Source organism: Chrysemys picta, chromosome 18 (assembly GCF_011386835.1).
Source record: "Chrysemys picta bellii isolate R12L10 chromosome 18, ASM1138683v2, whole genome shotgun sequence".
Lineage (NCBI taxonomy): Eukaryota > Metazoa > Chordata > Testudines > Emydidae > Chrysemys > Chrysemys picta.
The window spans coordinates 25,279,898-25,302,452 of NC_088808.1; the positions used below are offsets into that span (position 1 = coordinate 25,279,898).

Genomic DNA, 22,555 nt, shown 5'->3' on the forward strand with positions numbered 1-22,555 from the left:
GAAGCTAAAGTCACCATTGTTTATTTTGGATTGAATTCTGAAGCTTCCTTTGCTCTCTGGCATTTCCCCTTACAATCCTTTGTTACTTTTTATAAGTATTTGCTCCCTAACTTCAGAAGCAATTCATCACCTTCTTGCAGACTGTCATTAATAATTGTTGTTTGGAAGTGTTGGGCATCCCCTGGCCTGTTTGTGGGAGTGCCTCTAAAATACACCTCTGAAAACTGGCCATAATATGTGCATTACACACACCTCTCTCTTGATGGGCTCTGGCGACTTTGCCTATCACGTGCCATTTTTGTTGCTGCTGTTTGTTGAATCTTTCCAAGAGTTTAATGAGTAAAAGAGCAGCTGAAGTAGAGAGTGGTTAAATCAAACCTGCTCTGAATTGTTGTTGTTGTTTGATACCACCATGGATTGTTCTGGAATTGTCAATATTTAATTGTTTGAGAAAATGTTTTTCCAGAATCTGTGCATCTTAGTGCCCATGTTAAATCGAGCTGGTTTCACGTGCCAGCGTTCAAGAGAATTGTTTTGAAAGCCTGATTCCCAGTCTCAATGAAGTATGCATTCCTCACTCTCCAAAGTCCGTCTTGTCACTTTAGTAATATGGAGGTGGGGGGTGACTTTTTTTGGTGCGTGTGTGTACAGATGCTGAAGAAAAATAATTGGCATTCATGTATGTTAAGATGAGTTGCCGTTCCTTAATATAAGAGTTTCCACTAAAGTACTAATAATTACTGTTAATATCTTTCAGTGGAAACTTTCAGAGTAAACGAGCAATGGCTGAAACAGTATTTAATGGCATGCTGCTGGCATGATAAGAATGCAAATAAGCGTTATTAGCCTAATGATTTTGCTGTCGCCATGGCTGTGCGGCAACACTGTTGTGAATATGTCATGCAGCACCCGTGAATTTGGAAAGTGTGTCAAAACACAAGTTCAATTAGTTTGCTCTAATTGTGGCTCTAGAGAGTTAGTAACTATATCACTCCTCATTAAAAGAGATTTTCTTATATGGATTAATGTAACATGCAAAGGAAAGTTTCAGAATTCCAGAGAGGAGCTGGCTTCTGCAAAGAGGGAGGCCGTAGGTTGTACAGACTCTGCAGCCCTGACTGCGCGCCGTGCACCGCCGCCTGAGCCCGAGGAGCCCTGAGACTGGTGCAAAGCGCAGGTTTGAAAGCCTCTGAGATCTCTCTCCCCACATCGGGAGGAGAGAGACGGAACAGGGGCAGTGAATCCCAGGTCCTTCCCTCGGGACACTGGTTCTGCTGGCTAAGCATGATTTGCACCCTGCTGAGCCCCTAGGGCAGGGGTCGGCCCCGCTCAGCCTGCTGCCTGCTTGGGTGAACGGAATCCTAGGCCGGCACCAGGCTGACCGGGGCTGACCGCCAGGACCCCAGCTGGCAGGAGCCAGCGGCCGGAACCCCAGACCGGCAGTGGGCTGAGCAGCTCAGCGCGCTACCGGTCTGGGGTTCCGTCCGCCGGCCTCTGCCAGCCGGGATCCCTGCCGCCGGCCCCGCTCAGCCTGCTGCCAGTCTGGGGTTCTGTTGGGGCCCCTGTAAATGCAAAATTTATTACTGGCACGCGAAACCTTAAATTACTGAAGACTTGGCACACCATTTCTCAAAGGTTTCTGACCCCTGCCCTAGGGTGTCTGCTCCCAGCACAGATTCTCACTAGCTCCATTCAAGCTAGCGTGCTAACAATGCTAGGTTGTGGCAAGGTCAGTGGCATGGGCTAGCAACCCAAGTCCAAGCCCACCTGACCCCCTAGCTCCAAGCTCAGGTGGCTAGCCCAAGCCGCTGCTTGTGCCACAACAGCTACACTGCTGCTATTAGTGCACTAGCTCGAGCGGAGCTAGCACGAGTTTGTCTTCCCACATTGGGCATCGCACCTCCCAGCTGCAGTGTAGACATCTCTTATGAGCCAAGAGCAGACCTAGTTTGACACTTCAGTGTACAGCTTGCTACACAGCAGCAGCTGGTGCTGACAGTGGCTGTCCCCACCCCCCTCAACTCCCATGTCCTAGAGCAATGCTCCGACAGGAGCTCCTGTCGCGTGAATGTTCAGCTGAGTCTGCATTCTTGCCCTGAGGATGAGTCACAGCGCTGGCTCCATTGGCAAGCCTGTGGCTGTGTTCTCCAGACAGTGCAGAACTGCTAGCACCACTGCTGACCACCAGCATTACTGCCTCCCTCTCTGACGCACGCAGCAGTGCAGCCAGGGCTCAGGAAATCTACACTGGATATTAGCAGCTGGTGAACTGCACTGCCCCGTCTCCAACCTCCCTTTGCGAGGCACAACTACTACTGAGAGGAAGGCTGAAAGGGTCAGGTGCTGCCCTAGGACTCGGGAGACCAGGGTTCAGTTCCCTGGCCCAACACAGTGACCTTGGGCAAATCAAAGAAAGTTAGAAGCCTAAAAACCTTTGAGGAGCTGGGCCATAGTATCTCTGGGCCTCAGTTTCCCATCTGTCTCCTCCCCTGTCTGGGGGTAACTGCACCTTCTAGCCTCACTAAGGTGCTAGGCAGATGAACACGTTAAAAGACTGTGAGGTGCTGAGATACTGTGGTAACGGGGCCGTGTAAGTGCCGGGCATGTGCCCGAGATATATTGTGCATGCGCTAAGAAGGAGGAGTGTCTGGGAGATGGATAGAGAATGCAGTGCCGGACCTGAGCCGCCCCTTTACTTGATGTCTCTTGTAGCACATGCAGAAGCCATAGACTGAGCACAGACTTCAGCGTCTCTTCTCCACGAGCCGCTCTCTGCCTTTGATAGGGCAGATCGCAAGTTGATCCCATGTGTTGTGTACGAGATTTAGCAAGAACGGGTGAGGCAGCTCCAAACTGGCACCAGCGCCTCGCCCCTGGGACATTCCGGAGGGGCCAGTCTGTCCCCTCCTCTTCTTAAAATCTGCACGAAACCCCTGGCAGGGGTCACAAGAGCCACAGACTCCGATGCCACCAGTGTGCTGAGGATACCCAGCTTAACGTCCCCGGCCTCTCTCAGAGCAGAGTCTGCCTGCAAGAGATCAGCAGCCGGATGGCACGTAGCTGGCCCCAGTTGACTGCAGAAGGGGTTGCTGACAGAAAGGGGCAAACACTAGAGGAGATGGGCTGAGAAATGTCTGCATAGCCTGTCTCCCACCCACCCCACATCCCCTGCCAGGACATCTGCATTCCAGGCTTCAAGGGAGTGTGAAGCCGGAGAGGGGGGGGGGGGGTCTCTCTGACTCATCCCTGGTGGCAACTGCTGCAAGAAACTCCTGTGCTAAACTGAGCATTTACCCATTGATCTGCTAGGACCTATCTGCCAAGTATGGGCTCCCCACTCCCTTTGCCGAAGGGCATTTAACAATCACAGCAACACAGACCCCAGTTGTGCACTACAAGGGAGCCCATGTCTGTAGTCAGTCTCTGCATGAAAGAAACTCTCGACATCTCAATAAAAGTCCGAGCCCTCTAGATTAACATGAACGGAGTTCAAGAAACCAGCTTCAGTCTGGCGTCTCCGAATAGGACCCACAGTATGTTAAGTGCCCGCAGAGCTTTCCGCCTGTATTTCTAATAAAGGGATTATACCTAATTCCTGTTCTGCTGTCTGAACATGCTCTTCCTTCCCGGGAGTGTGGTGCAAGTTCTTCAGCTCACAGGTGAGCAGCCGCTAATGGGTTAAAGTCTAATTGTTTAAATCTTCTAGGCTTTCCTCCCAGTTCCGTGATAATTTGATGAAGAACTTCACCCTAATTAAATATTCAAATGAGGAATAAGTGTCAATATGGCTTCCCATTGCCTGGAATGATGATTAATTGTATTCAAAACTCTAGTGGCCACTGTAATCTAAACCAAACCGTTGTTCTTGATTATTTCTGCAACACATTTGCCATGTTTTTGTTTTAAAATTTAAACTAGTAATTGATTTGCCATATGCTACAGAGCTGCACATGCTTTCACGATATGTGTTTAGGAACTTGGGGAGTTTGTAATTGGGATTTTCTTGCTTTTTTCAATGGCAGCCTATTTTTTTTCCTTCTACAATGCAAAATGATTTGGCTTTCACAACCCATAAGGAAAATTCATTATGCAATCAAGTCAGTAGGTATGAGTTATATTGATCCTGGCCAAATGTTTGCATTAATTTAAAATAAATTAGACTGTGTTTCCCTCCTGCCCCCCCCCTCGTGTCACATTTTTTTAAATTAGAATTTAAAGTTCTGATCTTGCACTAGAAATGGTACTATCTCCCGTCCTGTGGTCTTGAAACTCCATTTCTTCCTTGGAGAGGCCCTTAAATACTCCAATCCCTGCACCAAGTTTTATTCTAGATGATGAAATCCCATTTGGCTATCAGAAAGAATGGATGTTCACAATTGAGCTGAGTGAACAAGGGAGAGAGAGAATCCAAAAATATTTGTATGTATTTGAAAACCTCCTCCTATTAGACAGTGCCCATGATTCAGTATTATTAAATTAATACCCCACTAACATTTGAGGTGCCATCACTGCACATGGACATGTGAAAAGAAAGTTATGGGCTTGAATGCTGACCAAAAGCAAGTTTCAAATTGTAGCTTCAGTTTTAATATTCATAATTTATTCATCATAGGTATGGCTGAGTGCTCTAGGTTCAGAGTTTAACTTTGGTGTATGTAAGATTAAGAATAAACTGGAGATGGTGCTGAAATATAAGCCAAGAGCTGGATATGTGCTTCTCTACCGCCACAGTCAAGTGTACGTGAGCTGAGTCTGTTTGAGTCAGAGCAATTCATTTTAATTACATTGGTGGAAGGTACACACCATCTTAGCATATGGCACTTATGAAACCTGGTGCTTGGTGTGAATTGCCAGGAAATTGTGGTGATAGTCGGGTACTTTGTTCATTGGGTATGTCCCAACCCAAGGATTGAATGAAATGTTTATTTGAAAGCTCTTGGGCATGTGGAAGTTCACGATCTCAACAACTTATAATTTGCTTACACAATGTACACTATGAATTACTCTGGTAGACCCATTGTTTTTAGCCTGGTTGGTTGCTAAGGGTACATCTTCACTACCCGCCGTATCAGTGGGTAGCAATCGATTTATCCGGGATCGATATATCGCGTCTTAAGACGCGATATATCGATCCCCGAATGCACTCACCGTCAACTCTGGAACTCCACCAGAGCGAGCGGCAGTAGCGCAGTCGACGGGGAAGCCGCGGCCGTTGATCCCGCGCCGTGTGGACCCCAGGTAATTCGATCCAAGATACTTCGACTAAGAGATGCATGACCTGCCTCTGGAGTGTGGGCTGGCTCTGTCTTCTTTTGAGGTCGTTTGCTGAAGAGTACTTTCCCCATGGGGAAGATCCAGCATTTCTGTCGACAGACGATGTTAATCTCTGGTGACTTCCATGCGCTCTGTACTCCTGATTTCATCAGGCTACAGTAAGCCTTTAAATTATGTTGCTCAGAGACGTGCCCTTTGGAGGTCTGACTTATTTTCTCCCTGTGAATCTCCCATTGGGATTACTGTTTATGCATGTGGAAGAAGAGAACAGACCCCAACATAAACAAGAGACATTCAGACATCCCTCACTGTTAATTGTCGGGATGACTCATCAGTAAATTCCTGGATAATTTCATTAAAAACGGAAGGAAAAGTGCATAACGCATGGAAGTGGTGTAACTGGGCTGGGGCTGGCAAAAAGCCCCACCTGGGCAGAGTTTTCAATAGAAAACTGTTGGCTACATTTGAAAACGTTTTCACATGGCCTTTTTGGTTATTTGTTTTAATGTTTACTTGGAAATAGGTTTGGAAGTACACACTGATTCAAAGCAATGTTATCCCCAAGGTTCACAACCATTATCGTTGTTTTAAAAGCTGTTTCTCTGGTTTGTAGGAGTGTGTCCTGTTTTTAAAGGTAGCTGTTTTCCAACAAATATTTAATAAATAAAAATTCCTTGGCCTGGAAAACAAGCCAGACATTCTCTGCTGGAAAGTACGTGATGCTTTTTTTTTTTCTTTCTTTCTATATATGGCATTTGTGATGGGGAAAGCACTAACTTGTTTTCTGGCAAATGGGCACCGCAAAGTATCTTCCCTTGTTTATGTAGCTTTTAAATGTATGAAATGGACAGCTGCTGCCTCTTCCCTTCATGCTAGACTAGGTCTTTGCTGTGAAGAGAGAAGCATCTTCATTACATGTGGCAACTGGGTCCAGAAGATTAATGATAACATTTAATAAAAATTCACACAGACCTAGAATCAGCAGTAGAAAATATAGATTTAAATTAAAAAGGAAAAGCTTGAATCTCCCATCAAAGCATATAAATCTATAGCTAGCAAATATCATCTCCTAATAAAATGTATTCCGTAATTGAAGGGCTTTGGATGAAGCTGTCTCTCCAGTTTAGTTTAGTGACCACATTAATTGAATCAAGTATGAAGACTGGTTTAGGGGACAAAATAAAATTTTCTTCTGCATTCACTTAAACGTATCAGGTGGCAGGAGAAATTGTGAAACTGACCTTTTCGTATTCCACCCAAGGATAGTAAATTGGAGAGTTGGTCAGTTTGCCATTAATAGAGGAGGCCTGGATGGTAAGTACGATCCAGCACAGGATTATGAAGCAGATGTCATGGGGCCATGATTCCCTGCCTGGTTTCTTGAACAGGGAGTGCAAGGAGCCACAAGGACCGTGGAACCTAGAAACTTACCCTCGTGAGTTAGTGGCTGTCAGGTTGAGGTTGAGGTTTTTTCCCTGTTGCTGAACAGCTGGTGTGAGTAATCACATCCCCAGACTCCAGATTTTGAAAATCAACTGCTTGCAAATGACCACAAGACAGAGCTTGCGTTTCTGGCCTTGGTACCTACTGGTACTGGGGCTCCCTGAGCATCACTTCCAGCTCCTGGCCTGTGGCAGACGGGGGTTCTGGGAAGCTCGCCTGTATTCTCTAGCCCACTCTCTACGCCATTCCCCACAGCATGTGCGGTTTTCTTTTAATAGTTCATAAATGCTGAGCTATTGAAATGGCCCCGGCTTCATTTCTGCAGGCTTGTTTTATTTACAGCATGTGCTGAAGTTAAGGCTTAACTAAAGTTTTTAAAATATAGGGGGAGGGGGGAGGGAAGGAGCCTGGTGTTGCTCCCCTACACGTGCAGCTCTGCGGAACATTTTCCTGGGCAGGGTTTAGTTGCTCTCTCAAGGGCAGTATGGAAAGGGTGCTGCCCCTCTCTGAGTGTGGGGCTGGAGGAAACCACCTCGTACATTTGGGTTCTGTTTGGAGCAATCAAGCCTGAGCTGCTGAGGGGAGGATGCAGTGGGCTGTCAAGTTTAAAAAACATCTGCCCAGGGAGTGTGTTTGTGAATGCAGCAAGGTCGCAGTGCTTTACCTTACAGATAAATCCAGACCCACAATTATAATAGACATCCACTGACTGCTTGAAAGATACACATTTAACTCCTTCAGTGCCTTCCTGTAGACTGTTAGTACTGCATCATGGGGACACTTCTGTAAGGTCAAGGTGATGCTCATGAAAAACTGACAGCTGCCCCATGCCCCTGCCACGCTGCTCTCGGGGGTGAGTGGGTGGCTGGGTCTCCGTAGCAGAGTCACACCTTGCTCTCTTTGCTGCAGCTGCCCGTGAAGGTGCCAGCGCTAGGCTCCTCGCCCACTGGGAGCTGGACTGAGATGCCAACACATTTCACTTTAGCTGCTGAACAAGTTGGGAAATAATGACCAGTCACCAGTTCTGTCACTTTCATGTGATTTGGGCTCATTCTGCCTTTTGCAGGCAGCATTGCAGTTGCTGTTTACCACTTGAGCTCACAGGAATTATCATCAGTTTAAGGAATGGGGTGATAGCAGCATCTTCTCCTGCTCTGTAATAATGTCATCTCCATTCCCCCCTCTCTTTACTAGGCACGTATCTCTGACGCTTCCCGCGAGCTTTCGAGGCAAAAGTAACAACTCCCGACTCGACTTTGAACACCAGCACTCAAATTTATATGCCATATCAGGTAAGCTAGTGCATGCAATAATGACTCTTTTATACTGTGCTCTGTCAATTTAATCAGAAAGTCTAACCAAATAGAGCAGTCCTGGCTGCAGAAAAAGGAAAGAGGTGCGAGATCCATGCACTGGACTTCTAAGATTTCTGTCACTCAAGCATCAGAAACATGTGGGATGCGAAATAGTTCCAGAGGATGTTCAGGCACAACTGTTACTAACAGTGAGTGTCATTGTTCACTGGAAACAATGGAGCCAGGTGGGAGTATGGGTGCCAAGAGTGGGATTTCTAGGTAGTTTTTGTCAGTCTAACACCTCTGCTTATCTTTCTTCCTCTCCCCTTTGCCCTGATCCTTACCTTACCTCCCCTTATTTACCTCCTAAAACCCATCTCTTCTTTCCATACTTGCAGGACACTTCTATCAGTGTGATAAGCCTGGTTTCCGCATAGATACTGCTCATGTTTCTTCCCACCCCCACCCAGAAAACAAACAAACCCACCACATACATAGTAAAAATAAAATAACTGAACTCCTGCAGAGACTGTGTTGTGTGCGGGCATGGCACAGAATTTCCTTACCGCCTCTGGGATAAACCAAAAACTAGACATTGTTTGGTTTTAAGGGTTTTGTTACTTTTAGAACCTCTCTAGCATTATTATTATTATTATTATTATTATTATTATTTTTGCGTACTCTATTTCCCTCCATTATCTGCAAACTCCAGAGTGGCCTTAATCTCACTCTCTTCAGGAGCATTGAGGCCTTTCACGATCTTTCCCCAGATTTCTTGGATATTGGAGGAGAGAGACACACCAGAATCCCATGCACCAACCCTACATGTAATGCTGAGCACATGTTGACTCTCTATTCAGAAAATGGCACTATTTGCCATCTGGGGCAGCCCTACACATACTAGAGCTAGTCAAAAGTCTCCACATTTCAATGTGGAAAAAAAGTCAATGAATATTTTTCCTGATTTTTTCCCTTACTCTAGCTTTAGTGTGCATGTTAATAAAAGAACAATTAAAATACATATGTAAGTACCATGAGCAGGAGCAAGACCCTGCATGTGTATAAATGAAAATAACCAGCCAGCACAGCATATCGTGGTTCCTGCACACAATCCGTGTCGGTACTAGGCCTAAAGCTCGGCCTGTGCTGACACCTATGCAAACCCATTTCAGGAGGACTTTTGTCTACAGATTCTTTATTTCTGTGGTTTGTTTGAGCCAAAAAGAACACAAAAACGGCCATACTGGGTCAGACCATTGGTCCATCCAGCCCAGCATCCTGTCTTCTGACAGTGGTCAGTGCCAGATGCTTCAGCGGGAACGAACAGAACAGGCAGTCATCGAGTGATCCAGCCCCTGTCATCCAGTCCCAGCTGCTGGCAGTTGGAGGTTTAGAGACACCTGGGGCATGGGGCTGCATCTCTGACCATCTTGGCTAATAGCCATTGATGGGCCTATCCTCCATGAACTTATCTCATTGGTTTTTGAGCCCAGTTATACTTTTGCCCTTCACATCACTCCCTGGCAACCCAGCTTGACTCTCAGATACCAGGCTGGAATTGCATGGCTGCAGCTAGGAGATTGTGAGGGGAGTTTTTATAAATATAAAATCTCACAGAGCCAGTCACTGTGCACCAAGAGCAGTGTAGTCTGGAAGCCATTTGCAGTCCACAGCAATAATAATACATAACATTATTCAGTAGTTTGTAGGACCACTACATTTATGTGCCAAGTTGGCATTCTTTATGTTAACTATCTACATACAGGAGTGGGTGTGTGCATGAGTGTGTGTAAACACACACATAAAATCATATCCTGCACTAACAGCTACAGTTCAGAATAATATCAGACTTAAATGATTTTCTCAAAGTGCTTTTCCCTAGACTAATTTCAGGCCTTTAAAACTGTTGTGGTAGCCTTGGTGAAAAGCTAATTACCCTTAGTTGTGTCACTTTCACAAAAGGAGGAAAATATCTGGCTTTAAAATTTATTGTGCCAAAATCTGGCCAGGAAATTGTCTGCCTGACTAGATTCTGGTGGATTTACAGGTCTGATTGGGACCCCAGGAAAACCAGCCATGAAGTCAGTGGGGGTAAGATAGAGTAGGTAGTGCTTGCGCATCCTAAGGGAGGAAAAAGTGGCAAACCTGTGCCATCCACAGGATCTTTCTGTTAATGGTGAGTGACACGTCTAACATAGGAACATGGCATTAATTCATGTACCATAATCAAATGGTTATTTAAAAGGTAATCTCTCACTAAAACTGCAGCTTCAGGTTCCTGAATATGTGGAATATAACAATGGCATAATTCATGTCAGGACTGGTTTTTCTCATTACTCTTCTGCCCTGATAGATTTGGCTATGTAAGGGAAAGCATGTTCTTGTGGTCATATCACATAGTTCTAGGGGGAGGAAGGGAAGGTCATGAGTTCTCACTTGCTGACACCTCATGAGCCCAACAGGCGCACGCAGGCAGAGAAGCAATATTTCTGCCTGAAAGCTGCTGGAGAGACCCCTTGGTAGTAGGAATTCCTGGGGACTGCTGCTTCCGGCAGCAGAACGAGCTTGGAAAGATGACCTATTTTATACAGACCCTGAATATTTCACCAGATGTTTACAGGCAAAGTGCAAAACAAGCCTATAAAACCAGGCAAAGCAATAGGCCTCAATGTTTGCACAAGTTTCAATCAAAGTATGTAACTTTTTTTTCTGACTGCCAGTCCTCCTCCAGGCATATTGTAATACAAGCTGCAGTGCTTCCATCTGTTGTAATGGCTATTGCAGCTGTGAAACATTTCCATAGAAAAGGTCTAGTAATGTGAAACATCCTGTGCATTGGCAGGAATCTTTGTTTGCCTTCTGACCATTGCTGCCTTTTCAGCAGCCTTGATTAGGTGCTGTCTGTGACAATTCCCTCCCTGTGCTTTACATTATAAAGGTACGTTTAGCATCACGACACAGTGGTAGCCATTCAAAAATTTCCTGTTCTGTCTATGTAATTTGCAGTCAGTCGGTTTTATCTACAGTGCAGCGTTAGTGTCTTGCTCAGGGCTATGGTAACAGGAAACTTACGAATGTACACACCTAATTCCTCTGCTGGGGTCTAGATTTGCACAGGTAGGATACTGATTGTGACCTGCTGCAGGTCTTGCTCTCGCTCCTTGCAGTGTAAGAGCTCGTGGCTAAGGAGAGACCGCAGTAGATACTGGCAACGAAGCAGAGTCCTTCAAAGGGGAATGGCTGGAACTGTTGAGTGGGAATCAAAATGGACTGAAAATCAAGGCTGGCCTGGGAGGGAGCTTACAGAGCCTGGATGTTTTACTGGGCCAGGTCAGCGTTGGATTAGAAGGAAATACTGTCCCCCCAGCTGCTTATTGGGGTTGTGCAAATGCAGCCTCCCGCTTCGGTGCTGTTTCCACATGCTGGTAGCTGCTGTGTGCCAGGCTCTCCCTGGATCCCAGTGCGATTGAGGAGCAGAGCAGTGTGCTGCAGTGTTTGAGACGGTCCAACACCTTTCACGGGCAGTCTGAGTCCTCACCAGTCGCTAACTTTGTAGCGTTCCCGACCTGCACACACGTGACCCCGACTCCCTGTTTCTTTTCAGTTGGTTAAAGGTAATTCTGTAACTGTTTACAGGTAGCTGCATTGTTCCTTCAAGACTCTTAGGACTATCAGAAATGTAGCTACAGTATCTGGACAATTTAGTGGGTCCAAATATTACTTTGCTAAACAGTCAATGGGACAGTGGCAGATAGGCATCGGTGAAATCTGCTGCCTCTCTGCCTACCTATTAGCTCAAAAATGCCTTGTGAAAGGGACAATAACAGGGTTTTCCCCTGCACAGAGCCAAGGAAATTCTGAATTAGCCATGTTCCATATTCTCCCAGTACAGGGTTCTGGCATTGGCTTGTGATATTCCCAGACCTAAAACTTCATTCAGGATGATTATCAGTAAATAAAGTATTTAAAAAAAAAACACTTGCAAGAAAGTTAAGAAAGTTGTAATGAGCAAAGACACCACCACTAAAAGCCAGGAAAGTCGGATTGCTTTCTGTCATAGTGTCATGGTTTTCCTTTAGCATAATCCCAGACAGATTTTACCTTTCTGTTCCATTCTCTCTCTTGCAGCCCTGAGTGACATATTGTGTTGATGATTTGTCATTACCAGGCAGTCAGTTATTTAAAAGTGCCTAGTTTATAAAGGGTTAGGGATTTACTAAGCACCTCCCAAGTGCGGCTTTGCCTGCTGCATCATGATTGTTACCTAAAATATATAACGATAGCTAGCAGAGTGGTGGAAGGGAGATGCAATGTCCTTCTTTCGCAGGTTAAGCTAGTCTCTAACCACTAGGGCTTCCTTTGCAGTGTCTAGTGCTGGCCACTGTGGGAGACCATGTACTGGGCCAGATGGCCCTTGGGACTGATCCAGTCTGCAGTCCCTGTATTCCTATCCAATAATTTGACATTTGCACCTCTGAAAGCTTGCTTACTGCATCGTTCATAATGACCAGTTACTCAGGTGAAAGCCTAGAACCGCAGTGTGGTACAGTGGGCCTTTGCTGCCTTTGGTAGTTACAGTTCGTGTGGCGTTAGCAGCGCCTCCAGAATGTTGGCTAGGAACTGCTGTGGGAAAGTTAGATTGCCTAAAGAGAAATCCTCCAGGAGGATGGAGCCGGCGGGTTGGGCTGTACTTTCGTTTTCCAGCCCCCTGCAGAGGCCAGCTTACATGGGATACTGCTAATTTCTGCAAGCTCCTGTTTATGCTGCTGACGGAGAGGTGCTGGCTCGCTGTCTGGCTCTCACTGAAATGGGAGTTGTTCTTGTCACACAATTCTGACATCATCCTAGGAAAGCAAAAGCAATTCCAAATAATTAATGATTTTTAAATATCTGCTTCCCTCCCATTGCAATTTTAATTTAGTCCTCATTTAAATAGCAAGCAGGTGGGCAGTTAATCAATTTCATAATATGTATAATTATCTCCATCACCCCTATTGATAATTTCAGCCAATTGGTATAGATTTTTTTTTTAAAGGAGGGTGGAAGGGAATCTGTGTCTGTTTCACCAACGAGGATAAAAAAGAGCACATGTGGTGCATGTTCTGAACGTACCTAGCCAGGCCCTGCCCTCAGATGGTGTAAGTTGGCATGACAACATTGGATCTGGCCATTGTGTCTGTAATAATTAAATGACTCCAGTTCTGTAATTAAGGGGAAAATAGAGCTGAAAGTTGTTGGTTGATCTTTGGACATTTTCAATCACAGCAATTAAATGCAGGGTGGCAGAAAAACATAAAAAAAGATTCTTGATTGCAAGTTAGAGCAATAAATAAGTTAATCTTTAAGATTTGCTGTATGTAGAAAAATATGGCGCCAAATCTGTAATCCTGCTCGGGGGGGTTCCCTGTACATAGCTCTGGTGCAGGATCAGGGCCTCTGTCTGGAATCACTTTGTTCTTCTTCTTCACACAGAAGATGTTTTTTCCCCGCCATGTCACACCCCAGGACTGGAGCACCCGTTTTTATAGCCAGGATTATTTATGACTGGATCTGCAAAGGGTCTCATGCTGTTGAGAGCATGGCACCAAACAGCGGATCGAGTTTTATTATACGTGTTCAAATGGCCACCCATTAGGACAGGGAATGCCTCATTCCAGACAGACCCATCGACAAATGCTGCTCAGTATTTTACAACATGGTCCTTTTTCATGGCCTTCAATTTAATTAAGATGTTGTTGTGACTACATATTGCCTTCATTTCAGACCTCAGCATCCCTGAGCATATTGCTTTGGCTTATCAAAGCCACAAGGACAGAGAGAGAGAGCCCTCTCATGCAGCCACAGATAATAGCATACAGGGAAAATTCCTGAATGAGGTGAAAAATTATTTATAATAATGGTGCTCAAATAGAGGGGAAATAAGTCACTTTAAGGGTATATAAATTTGTATGATAGTGTACAAACAGCCATAGCTTGCCTTGTCTCACCATCTATCCCTGCGAAGAATGAGAACAGCATCTAGCATAAAGAAAAATATAATAAGAAAAGTAAGAAATGAATGGGCAGGGCTGGAGGATTCATCGCCCGGTGTATTTGTATATCCTGATGTAAAAGGTGCTGCTGACAGGTGGCCAGGTTTTCTCTGTATAAAACCATGTGTGTGCTGTCAGGGCCGTGCAAGCAGCCTTGTTTCGATTGATGAATTGCCTGCTTTCTTGATTAAACCTTCCGTCACTTAAGAAACAAAGAGCCTGTGTTTGGATGGCAGAGTGGGACATGTCACAAAAATCTGTCTGCGTTACCTTTGTGCAGATGTTGGGCACAGACTGTAACATGTATTATTAAAATGAATGTGGCATTTACTGTGCATTATTTCTTTCCTGGGAGAAAGGACCTGTAAATTATATGCTAATAATAAGCTTTAACCCTTTCAGAAAGTAAGAGATTTAAGAGTGCAAATATTCCTGCAGTCTTCGCTAATTGGATGTGCTTTAATACCACTGTAGCTATCTCAGTGAAGTTAATAAACAGTGTGTTTCAGGCCAATATGCTGATGCCCCTTGGGGATCCTGCCTCCAATAAGTTTTCTGCTGTGTAAGTGCCACTGAAACATAAACCTTTTGAATTACAAGATACTCCACAGAAAGCCCTCTTCAAATTCTGATTAGAGACGGAAGACATCTGCCTGCTCAAAGAGAGGCCTGTAGTGGGGCAGGTTAGAGTCAGCCATGCATAGGAGACACAGCGCTATCTGTTTTAGGAGCTTGGCATCCTGCTGCACAAATTGCACCAGCTTTTAAAAACTCCTACCATTCAGTCCCTGAGGAGCAGAGGTTGGCATGGGAGAGTGGCAGTGTATTGTGCCAGTAGCCAATGGCTGACCTGGCAAAGCCACATTCTGTCAATTATTTGTGATTTCTGAGAAATAATTTGCTGTATATTTGGGCAGTTCAACAGGACACGTAATCATAGCTAGTGATCTCTCTGCTAATCCAGCCATGGCAAAGTCACCTCTGGTGAAAATGAATGCATAGGATCATCATTTATATTTTATGTGAAATTCCTCTATAGGCAACTTCTGAATCACATTTCACACAAGCTCAGTTTGTACATAACACTGTGTCATGCACCCAGATGGAAATTTATTTATATATGTATTTATATATTAGATATATGTGTACATCACCCTGTGCCACACACCAGATGGATCTGCATTAAGCAATGCTTGTAGCTTTTGGGGTTTGAACACCTGCTATCATGGTGTCCATATAAAGACAGTATTATGCAAAATGTGGTGGACACTCTGCCCAGGAGCCATCAGAATGTGCATATCATGTAGCCAAACTCCCTTTATGTCCTTCTCAAATTCACACAAACTTATAGAGATCACTGCAGCTGATTTTTACCTCAGCCAAAACTCTGGTTTCAGTGAGTGAAATCCTGCTTTTGTAGATTTTTTGTTTAGAAGAAATCTTCAGGTACCATGTTGATGATGATTCGCCTTGGACACAGCTGAGTTTGATGCTCTTGAAGGATAAAATATGAGAACTGCTGGTTGTGAAAAGGCAGCAGAAAAAGGCAAAGAGCACTTTGATACATTGTTGGTCAGATAATTTCTAAAGAGCACTTGCCAGCTGTCATCCCTAAACAATTTATATATTTCGGTGCGTGTCCTTTAAAACAGATTAAGTTGATGTCATTGTGGCAGCCACGTGGAAGGTGTCTGTGATGGTGTTAGTCCATCACACAGAATCCAGAAGTGCATTGCCTGCCATCAGTAGCAGTAAGGGAAGAAATTACTAAATAAACCTTTTTTTTTTTAAAAAAAAATAGGGATAAGAAATGGACACCATTGCTAAATTCTACATTTGCAGAAGGGTTTGATTTAGTTACAGATCCCCTAGAAACCCACCTCCATGGAGCCAGCATTAAAAGTGTTTGGTAAGAGTGCTATTTTTAGTAATTTGATTTATAACTAGATCCTTCGGAGTTCTGACGTGCTGGGAGTTCACAACCAATCTTGATACCAGTTATTTGTTGCCTAGACCAAAACGTACACTTCAGAATGTTTTATGCAGCTGGAGCGTAATACCTGCATGTAAAGTGGGTTGCAACGAAGTACCAGTCAGATATACAGTATTTCCTTATTTTTTTCTGAACCCCACTTTTTCTTTCATTCTGGCTGTAATCCTGGAGCTAATTGCAGTTTTCTAAAAATGCCCATTTCTGTTCTTGAATACTTAGAGGTTTTTTGTTTTCTTTGTATGTTTGGGGATTTTTTGGAGTGCCTGGGGAGGGCGGTTAACTGAAGATGAAGGTCTCAACCAGCTTAATGTAAAGGACATGCGGTCCTGTAGATCAGAGTTGAGATGGAATAGATCTGTCACTTCCCTGAAAAGAGGCTGGTTATTCTATAGATTTGTTTTACAATTGTCTATAAGAAAATGAATGACACAAGCTCTAGCAAAGCTGAAATCCTTTGTTAGGCAGAGGACTGTTTTCTGCCTGACTTGTTTTATAGCATCAGAGATCTAGCGAGCTCCCGGTAAAGCAACAGTCACAATTGGAAGGAAGCAGCTGCACTGGCCATTTTTTGCCCTGTGCATCACCTGTAGGTGACCCATTTGAAAGGAGCCAAGTAATAGAGCCGTGGTGGGTGTTTACAGTCTATGCTATGCCTGGTGTCTGTAGTGCTCACACAATCACTTGTGGGGTGTCTAGTTTCTCTGACTGAAATACAACATGTGAGAGGACAGTAAACACTCACTAGCACCAGATTCAACTGGCAAGACCGAGTGATGGTCACTAAAAGCCTGACAAATCCAGGAAAAGGGAGCTTGTCTCAGCAGCTCTAGGAGGTGGGATATTGGCACTCCCCTTATGGCTAGCTTTGGTCCTTTTGGTGCTGGGATGCCTTTGGTTACTGCACCATCTGAATTCTTGAGACATCATACATGGTTGAGAAGGCGAGCAGAGCAAATTCTGCAAAAAATGTCCATAAAACTTAGTTCCAAAAAGGGCCTGGAGTTCCCTGCACTCTCCAGCATCCTCCTCATTCCATGACAGTCGTGAGTGACATTTTTGTTTGCGAAAACATCCTCATAATTCCATGTGGGCCCTCTCTGGGAATGATTGTGGACTGATAAGCCGTACATTCGCGTAGCAGAAACAACTCTCTGTGTCACTCAGGTGACTGCTCACCTTGCACAATTAGCAACTTACTGATAGCAAATTGTCAAAACAACCTCTCAGCAGACCGCGGGCCAGCAGCCCATGGGGTGACACATGTTCACATAAAGCATTCGCCAAGTCACTTCAAATGCCAATTGCATTGAAATTCGTAGGGCTGGAGTCTCCAGTCTACTAAGACCTGTTTGCACAGCACATGGCAGCCTTAAAGCAGCCAGAGATTCCACACGGGAAAAGTCCTCATTACAAGGGGAATCTGAGCTGCTGGAGAACTGGTAGAGTTAGCATAGACCCTTGCCGCTGGGGTCGGGGCAGGAGAGGGCACAGCAGGGGCAGGGGGGAGCTGAGCTCTGCTATGCCTGATCGCCTCCTGGAATAAGGGACTTTGCACCAGCACTGCGAATTAGAGGAGGCACCTGCTGCCCTAGTGTACAGGCCTGAATCCGGGAGCTGCAGCTTGCTCCCTTCAGCTGCCCCGGCTCTGCACTCAGATGGAGAGGAGAACCAGGTCCTTAGTCTGCTCATAGCTCATTTGGAAACAGAGCAAGGGGCTAACTTTGCCCAGTTGTTTGCTGTGAATTGCCCCCCCAGCTCTGCTGAGGATAGAGGGCAGCCAGTGAAGAGCTAACCCAGCTCTTCCAGCCTCCGTCTCTCTCTCAGGCTGTCCATAGCTGGGGCAGGCGGATGGTCTCGCTTTGGCACCACGAAGACGCCCACACCCCACTCACTAACCAGAGTCAGATTCCGGAGCAAGAGCTGCAGTTATCTGGGCAGTGTCGTCCGGGTGTTTGCAGTAGGAAGAAGTTTGGAAGCTTCGATTCAGTGCTGTGGAGGGAAGAGAATACAATCAGATTTAGGTACAAGTGATAATCACAACACAGCTCTGCGAGTGCCGGAGACAGCAAAGACATTGGAAACTCATCGTATTTATGATCTGGGGAACCATCGAAGCAAATGGATTCCTGAAATAAATGCCAAGTTCCTTTCCTGGCTGGATAATGGAGATCCTGGCAATGGGTAGCTATGAATTCCCTCTGCCAGGTGTGCTGCAGTTTATCGGGTTCTGGGAACACTTCAGGCATCGGTGGAACGTATGCTCTGAAGGAAAGAACAACCTTGGCATTAGCACAGGAATCAGTCTGGCTCCAAGTGTTCAAAACTTTTTAAATCCAGTGATCTTTGAGTGAAACTACTCAGATACCCCGGTGATGGGCAGGTTTTTAAAAACTTGGATGGATGGATTGAGAGCTGCCCCCCTTTCTCTTCAGGAGGCATTTGGAATGGAAATAAAGCATACCAGTCTAGAGACATACAGGTCTGGAGTCCCTGCACAATAAAGTCACTGCCGGAGGCTGGGTTTTATTCTGCTCCTCACACTAGTCTGCTCCCACATGCCTTCATCCACTGTGAACAGTTTGACTTCCCACAGCCCATCTCTGTAACACTGCTCTGAGTGTGGCACCTGCCTTTTCTTCCTGAAACTCCTCTGAAAGGGTTTGCCAACCCATTGCCACAGAACGGCCGTTTTGTAGAATAAAATCCCTACAAACAGTTCAGCCTGCGACTGCTTTGCTCTCTGTCGGTGCCCACTTTGGAATTGCTATTGGCTCAGAGGATTCGGGAGCTCGCTACATACATGGCATTAAAAAAAACTTCTTTTTAATTGGTTTTTCAGATTTAGAAAGAGAGGAAAATCAAATATTTCATTACATTTCAGCACCCTGTGCTTTTTTTCCTTTTATAAAACGTCAGGTTGTCCATGCCACAGCACTGCCACGTCTCCTCGATATACATTTGCTTAAGGTATTGTATCTTTTATCTGCATATAATGAGGACAGACGTTTTAATCAGAGGTTAGTCATTTATTTTTGCAAACTATTGTTTTGATTCATCATTTTTGCAGATAATTAAATGGTTCACTTGGCACAGTGTGTCTGCTGTATTAAAACAGGTAATTTTGAAAAAAGAAAGATGCTATTTTTTGGATCACTGCACAAGAATTGCTTTTATCTTCATCTTTGAACATAGTTTCTGGTTGTTTTGCATTACCCTCTTATGTTCAAGTGTTTGAGTGAACTCTGCTCTCTAGAGGTGAGGCCCTGTGCTGCATTTTGACATCCAGCTTTTGAACTCAATGCATCTCTCCAAGAAGAGAAGCAGAAGCAAATTTAAATTTGTGGCAGTGAATTTTAATCAGGAAGGTCGGTAATAAGACTAGTTGTGACATTAGCAGTAGGGCTTGGGCTCTGCATTGAAACCTCACTGGGGCCAAGATTAAAGTCAGCTTCTGCTTTTGCCCTATTGCAATTTCCACCCTTTTGGATAGAGAGAGTCCTGGACAGTCTTCAAGAGTGTAAAAGGTTCCGTTTATTGCCAACAGTTGGTGGAGGGAGGCCGAGGTCTTGTGTAAAAGGCTGCACATGCATATTTCAAAAAGTAAAATAGTATTTATTTAGACAACGTATAGATATGTATTTACTAGGAAATACGAGAGAGGGAGAGAGAGAGCGTCCTTATAAAATCAGTTCTCCTATTGCATATGGTTTTCTATCTGCTTGCTGATGTGCAGTAATGTTCTGTGTCCTCCTTTTACAACAAGTAAGCAACACTCTAATCAGGTCAGTGACCAGCTGGTGAATGGTGGAGCTCCAAGGTCTGCTGTTAACAATATTATTTTTCAAACGTGTAGATTTTCTGGTTAATTCAGTGAAAAAGGAAGGGTTTTTTATGTCAAACAGCTACACTTTGGAGGCTTATTTTTGCTTAGTTATGCAAAACTGTAAAAGCCTTCGCTACTGCCCTGCTCCCTGCATGTTTCTCTCCGGAGCTATGTCTCAGCTAATGCATGAAGCCGCAGCTTTGGTGTGAGTGCACAACTACACTCCTAATGTCCATATCCATTCTTCCAGTATTTATAATGTCTTCAAGGGATTGCCTGCTTCTCTCTCTTTGTCCAGGGATTTATCTCAATACCATCCTAGGCAGTGTCTGATCACCTCATAAGCACTGACACACGGAAATAATAATAAGCTCCCAAGGTTATGGGTTGATAAGGTTTGGTTTGAGGGAAAGCTAACTTGGAAAGGTGGGATTTTGCATTAAGTTCCGAAGGTGATGAGGTCCTTGGTCAATCTTGTATCTGGAGTCGAATGCCAGTTCCTGCACTCGCATAAGCCTATCTCCGTTGACCAACAGGGCAGTTTTTCCAGTGCATCATAGTTACAATGAGAGACAGGTGATAACCATGGAGGCAACTCGGACCCAGCCCGTGGAGGGCTCTGGTTGTTAGGACAGAGACCTTGACCTGGACTCTGCAGTCAGTGGGGAGGCAGCGCACCAGCATGATGTGCTCACTGCAACTCATGTTGCTATGCAGACAGGCTGCTGCATCTTGTACGAGTTGCTGGAGGAGTGAAGCCTTCGAGAGGAGCTGCAGTGTATTTGTTTTGCTTGTATGAGTACCATAGTTTAATTTTTTTTAATCGGAAGCTGCTGTGTAGTTTGGATATTTAAACAGTTATTAACCGAATGACAATTAACAGATTGCATAGACAGATTTTCTTTTGAAAACCTCTGAAATTGAGTACAGTTTGCAAAACTATCACGGCATAGTAATGACAATGAATTTTGATTTCCCGGAACTGATATTAGACTCCTTATTAAACTATGTGCATCTGCTTTTAATTTACTCCAAATAATTGGAAAATGCAATGAAGCTTTCCAATTAAAGCACGGCTTTATGCTGTTTAATAATACCCCCATAATATTATAGCTTATGAAGTGACAGGTGAGTTGGTGTATGAATAAAACATAAAGGCAGCAATAAGGGACAGAAAACCGGAGACAGTTGTTGGGGATTTTAAATGCTGGATGTAATTTGCATATATTAATCTCTTCTTTTCAGCCTTATCAGGCGTTCTTCAGTATTTGAAGTTAAAATAGCGTTGACAGGCGGGAGTACGCTTAGTTTTTTCAAGGATTTATTACTTGTATAATTTCTGATCTTTAATAAGCAGATATGACTGATCCTCATAGTTCTATAGAAATCAGTTAATTGTTCCAGATGGCGTGTACTGATTATGCAAAATTACTTTTCACACCATTTTTTTTTTGTGATAGAGTTTGGAGTAAAATTAAATTTTTTATAGCCTTCTTATCATGCTGTTTTACAGTGGTTTTTGCACAGAAGTTGAATTTAATCTACTCTATTACATTGACCAGCACAGTTACTCTAATGGAGCATTTTGTGATTTGACAAAGAATAATAGAGCACATTGCTCATTGTTCGTTACTGTGCTGCTAATAAAAAGGAGTTCCACTGTAGAGAACCAGGCTGTTGTTTATGAAGAATGCATAATTCACACAGTTAAAAATGCAAAATTATTACAGGGAGATGTTCTCTCTCTTTTGGGTAGAAGAGCTGGGCAGAACAAATGAAAATAGCCTTGTTGCTACAGATTTCACCTAATAAAGAAGGATTTTTTTTTAATGACTGGTGCAGTTAAATTGTGTGGGGGTTTTGTTAGGAGAAGCAGTCATCCGAGTGGCATGCTCTGAGCCCTACTGAGAGGTGTCAATGGTGGTGTTTTCCCTGATTAACGTAATCCGGATCACTCAATGGCATAATTTCATAATTGAAAAGCATTTATAAAGGTTGTTGGGTTTCATTTATCTAATTGAAAGCTGTTTATACAGAATAAACCACACACACAACCCCCCCTTGCTAATAAGGTTATTGTGATTCATTTTGAATGTTGACTAAATTGTCAGATTATCACGAAGAGCACGGCACTGCTTTCCCTTCAGAATCTGTGATACCGGCATACGCAGCAGGATTGCTGCCTCGGCACCCCGGTCTGCCTTTCCCTTTGGCTGGCTCTTCCAGGAGCAGGGGGGATGGAAGCAGGGCAGCAGGCTTCCCCCACGCAGCCGGCTGGTAATGCAGGTGGCTGTCCCCTCCCTGTGGAAGTTGGACAGCACCTAGGGAGGTGCCGTTTACCTTTACAACCCTGTCATCTGTCTAAAGTATCAAGTAGTGCAGCAGTTGTTCCAAAGCACACGGTTCTCATTCATACCCACTCGTCTGCTGTAGTAGGTTTGTCAGAGAACAATGCCAGAGTCTGTTTAACTTTCTTGTTACTTTTCATTATTTGTCCTACGCTCTCACAGGTGGGACATGAACCTTTTCTTTTGGTGGCTCTGATCACCATGTTTTATATGAATCACATTGACGTGGATGGGTGGTAGCTGTTTTTTCTCTCCATTTGACAAATTTTAGGGTGGTTGTTTCTTTGTTTTTGTGTTGTTTTAATTATCGTGCCTTCTACCAAAACAAACAGCCACATCAAGCAATG

General features: G+C 44.5%; 1 protein-coding gene across 11 annotated transcripts in view; it reads left to right on the forward strand.

Annotated features, from left to right (window-relative positions):
* The window catches only part of MVB12B (multivesicular body subunit 12B), a 104,345-nt gene that overhangs the window by 41,933 nt on the left and 39,857 nt on the right, over nucleotides 1–22,555 (forward strand). For all 11 annotated transcript variants that reach the window (XR_006175427.2, XM_065572224.1, XM_024109007.3 and 8 more), the window contains exon 7: nucleotides 7,912–8,009. Coding sequence is in view for 10 of the 11 variants with exons in the window: in XM_065572224.1 (XP_065428296.1) it covers nucleotides 7,912–8,009 (98 nt within the window). In the remaining variant the exon portion in view is untranslated. The remainder of the gene's footprint in view (nucleotides 1–7,911; nucleotides 8,010–22,555) is intronic.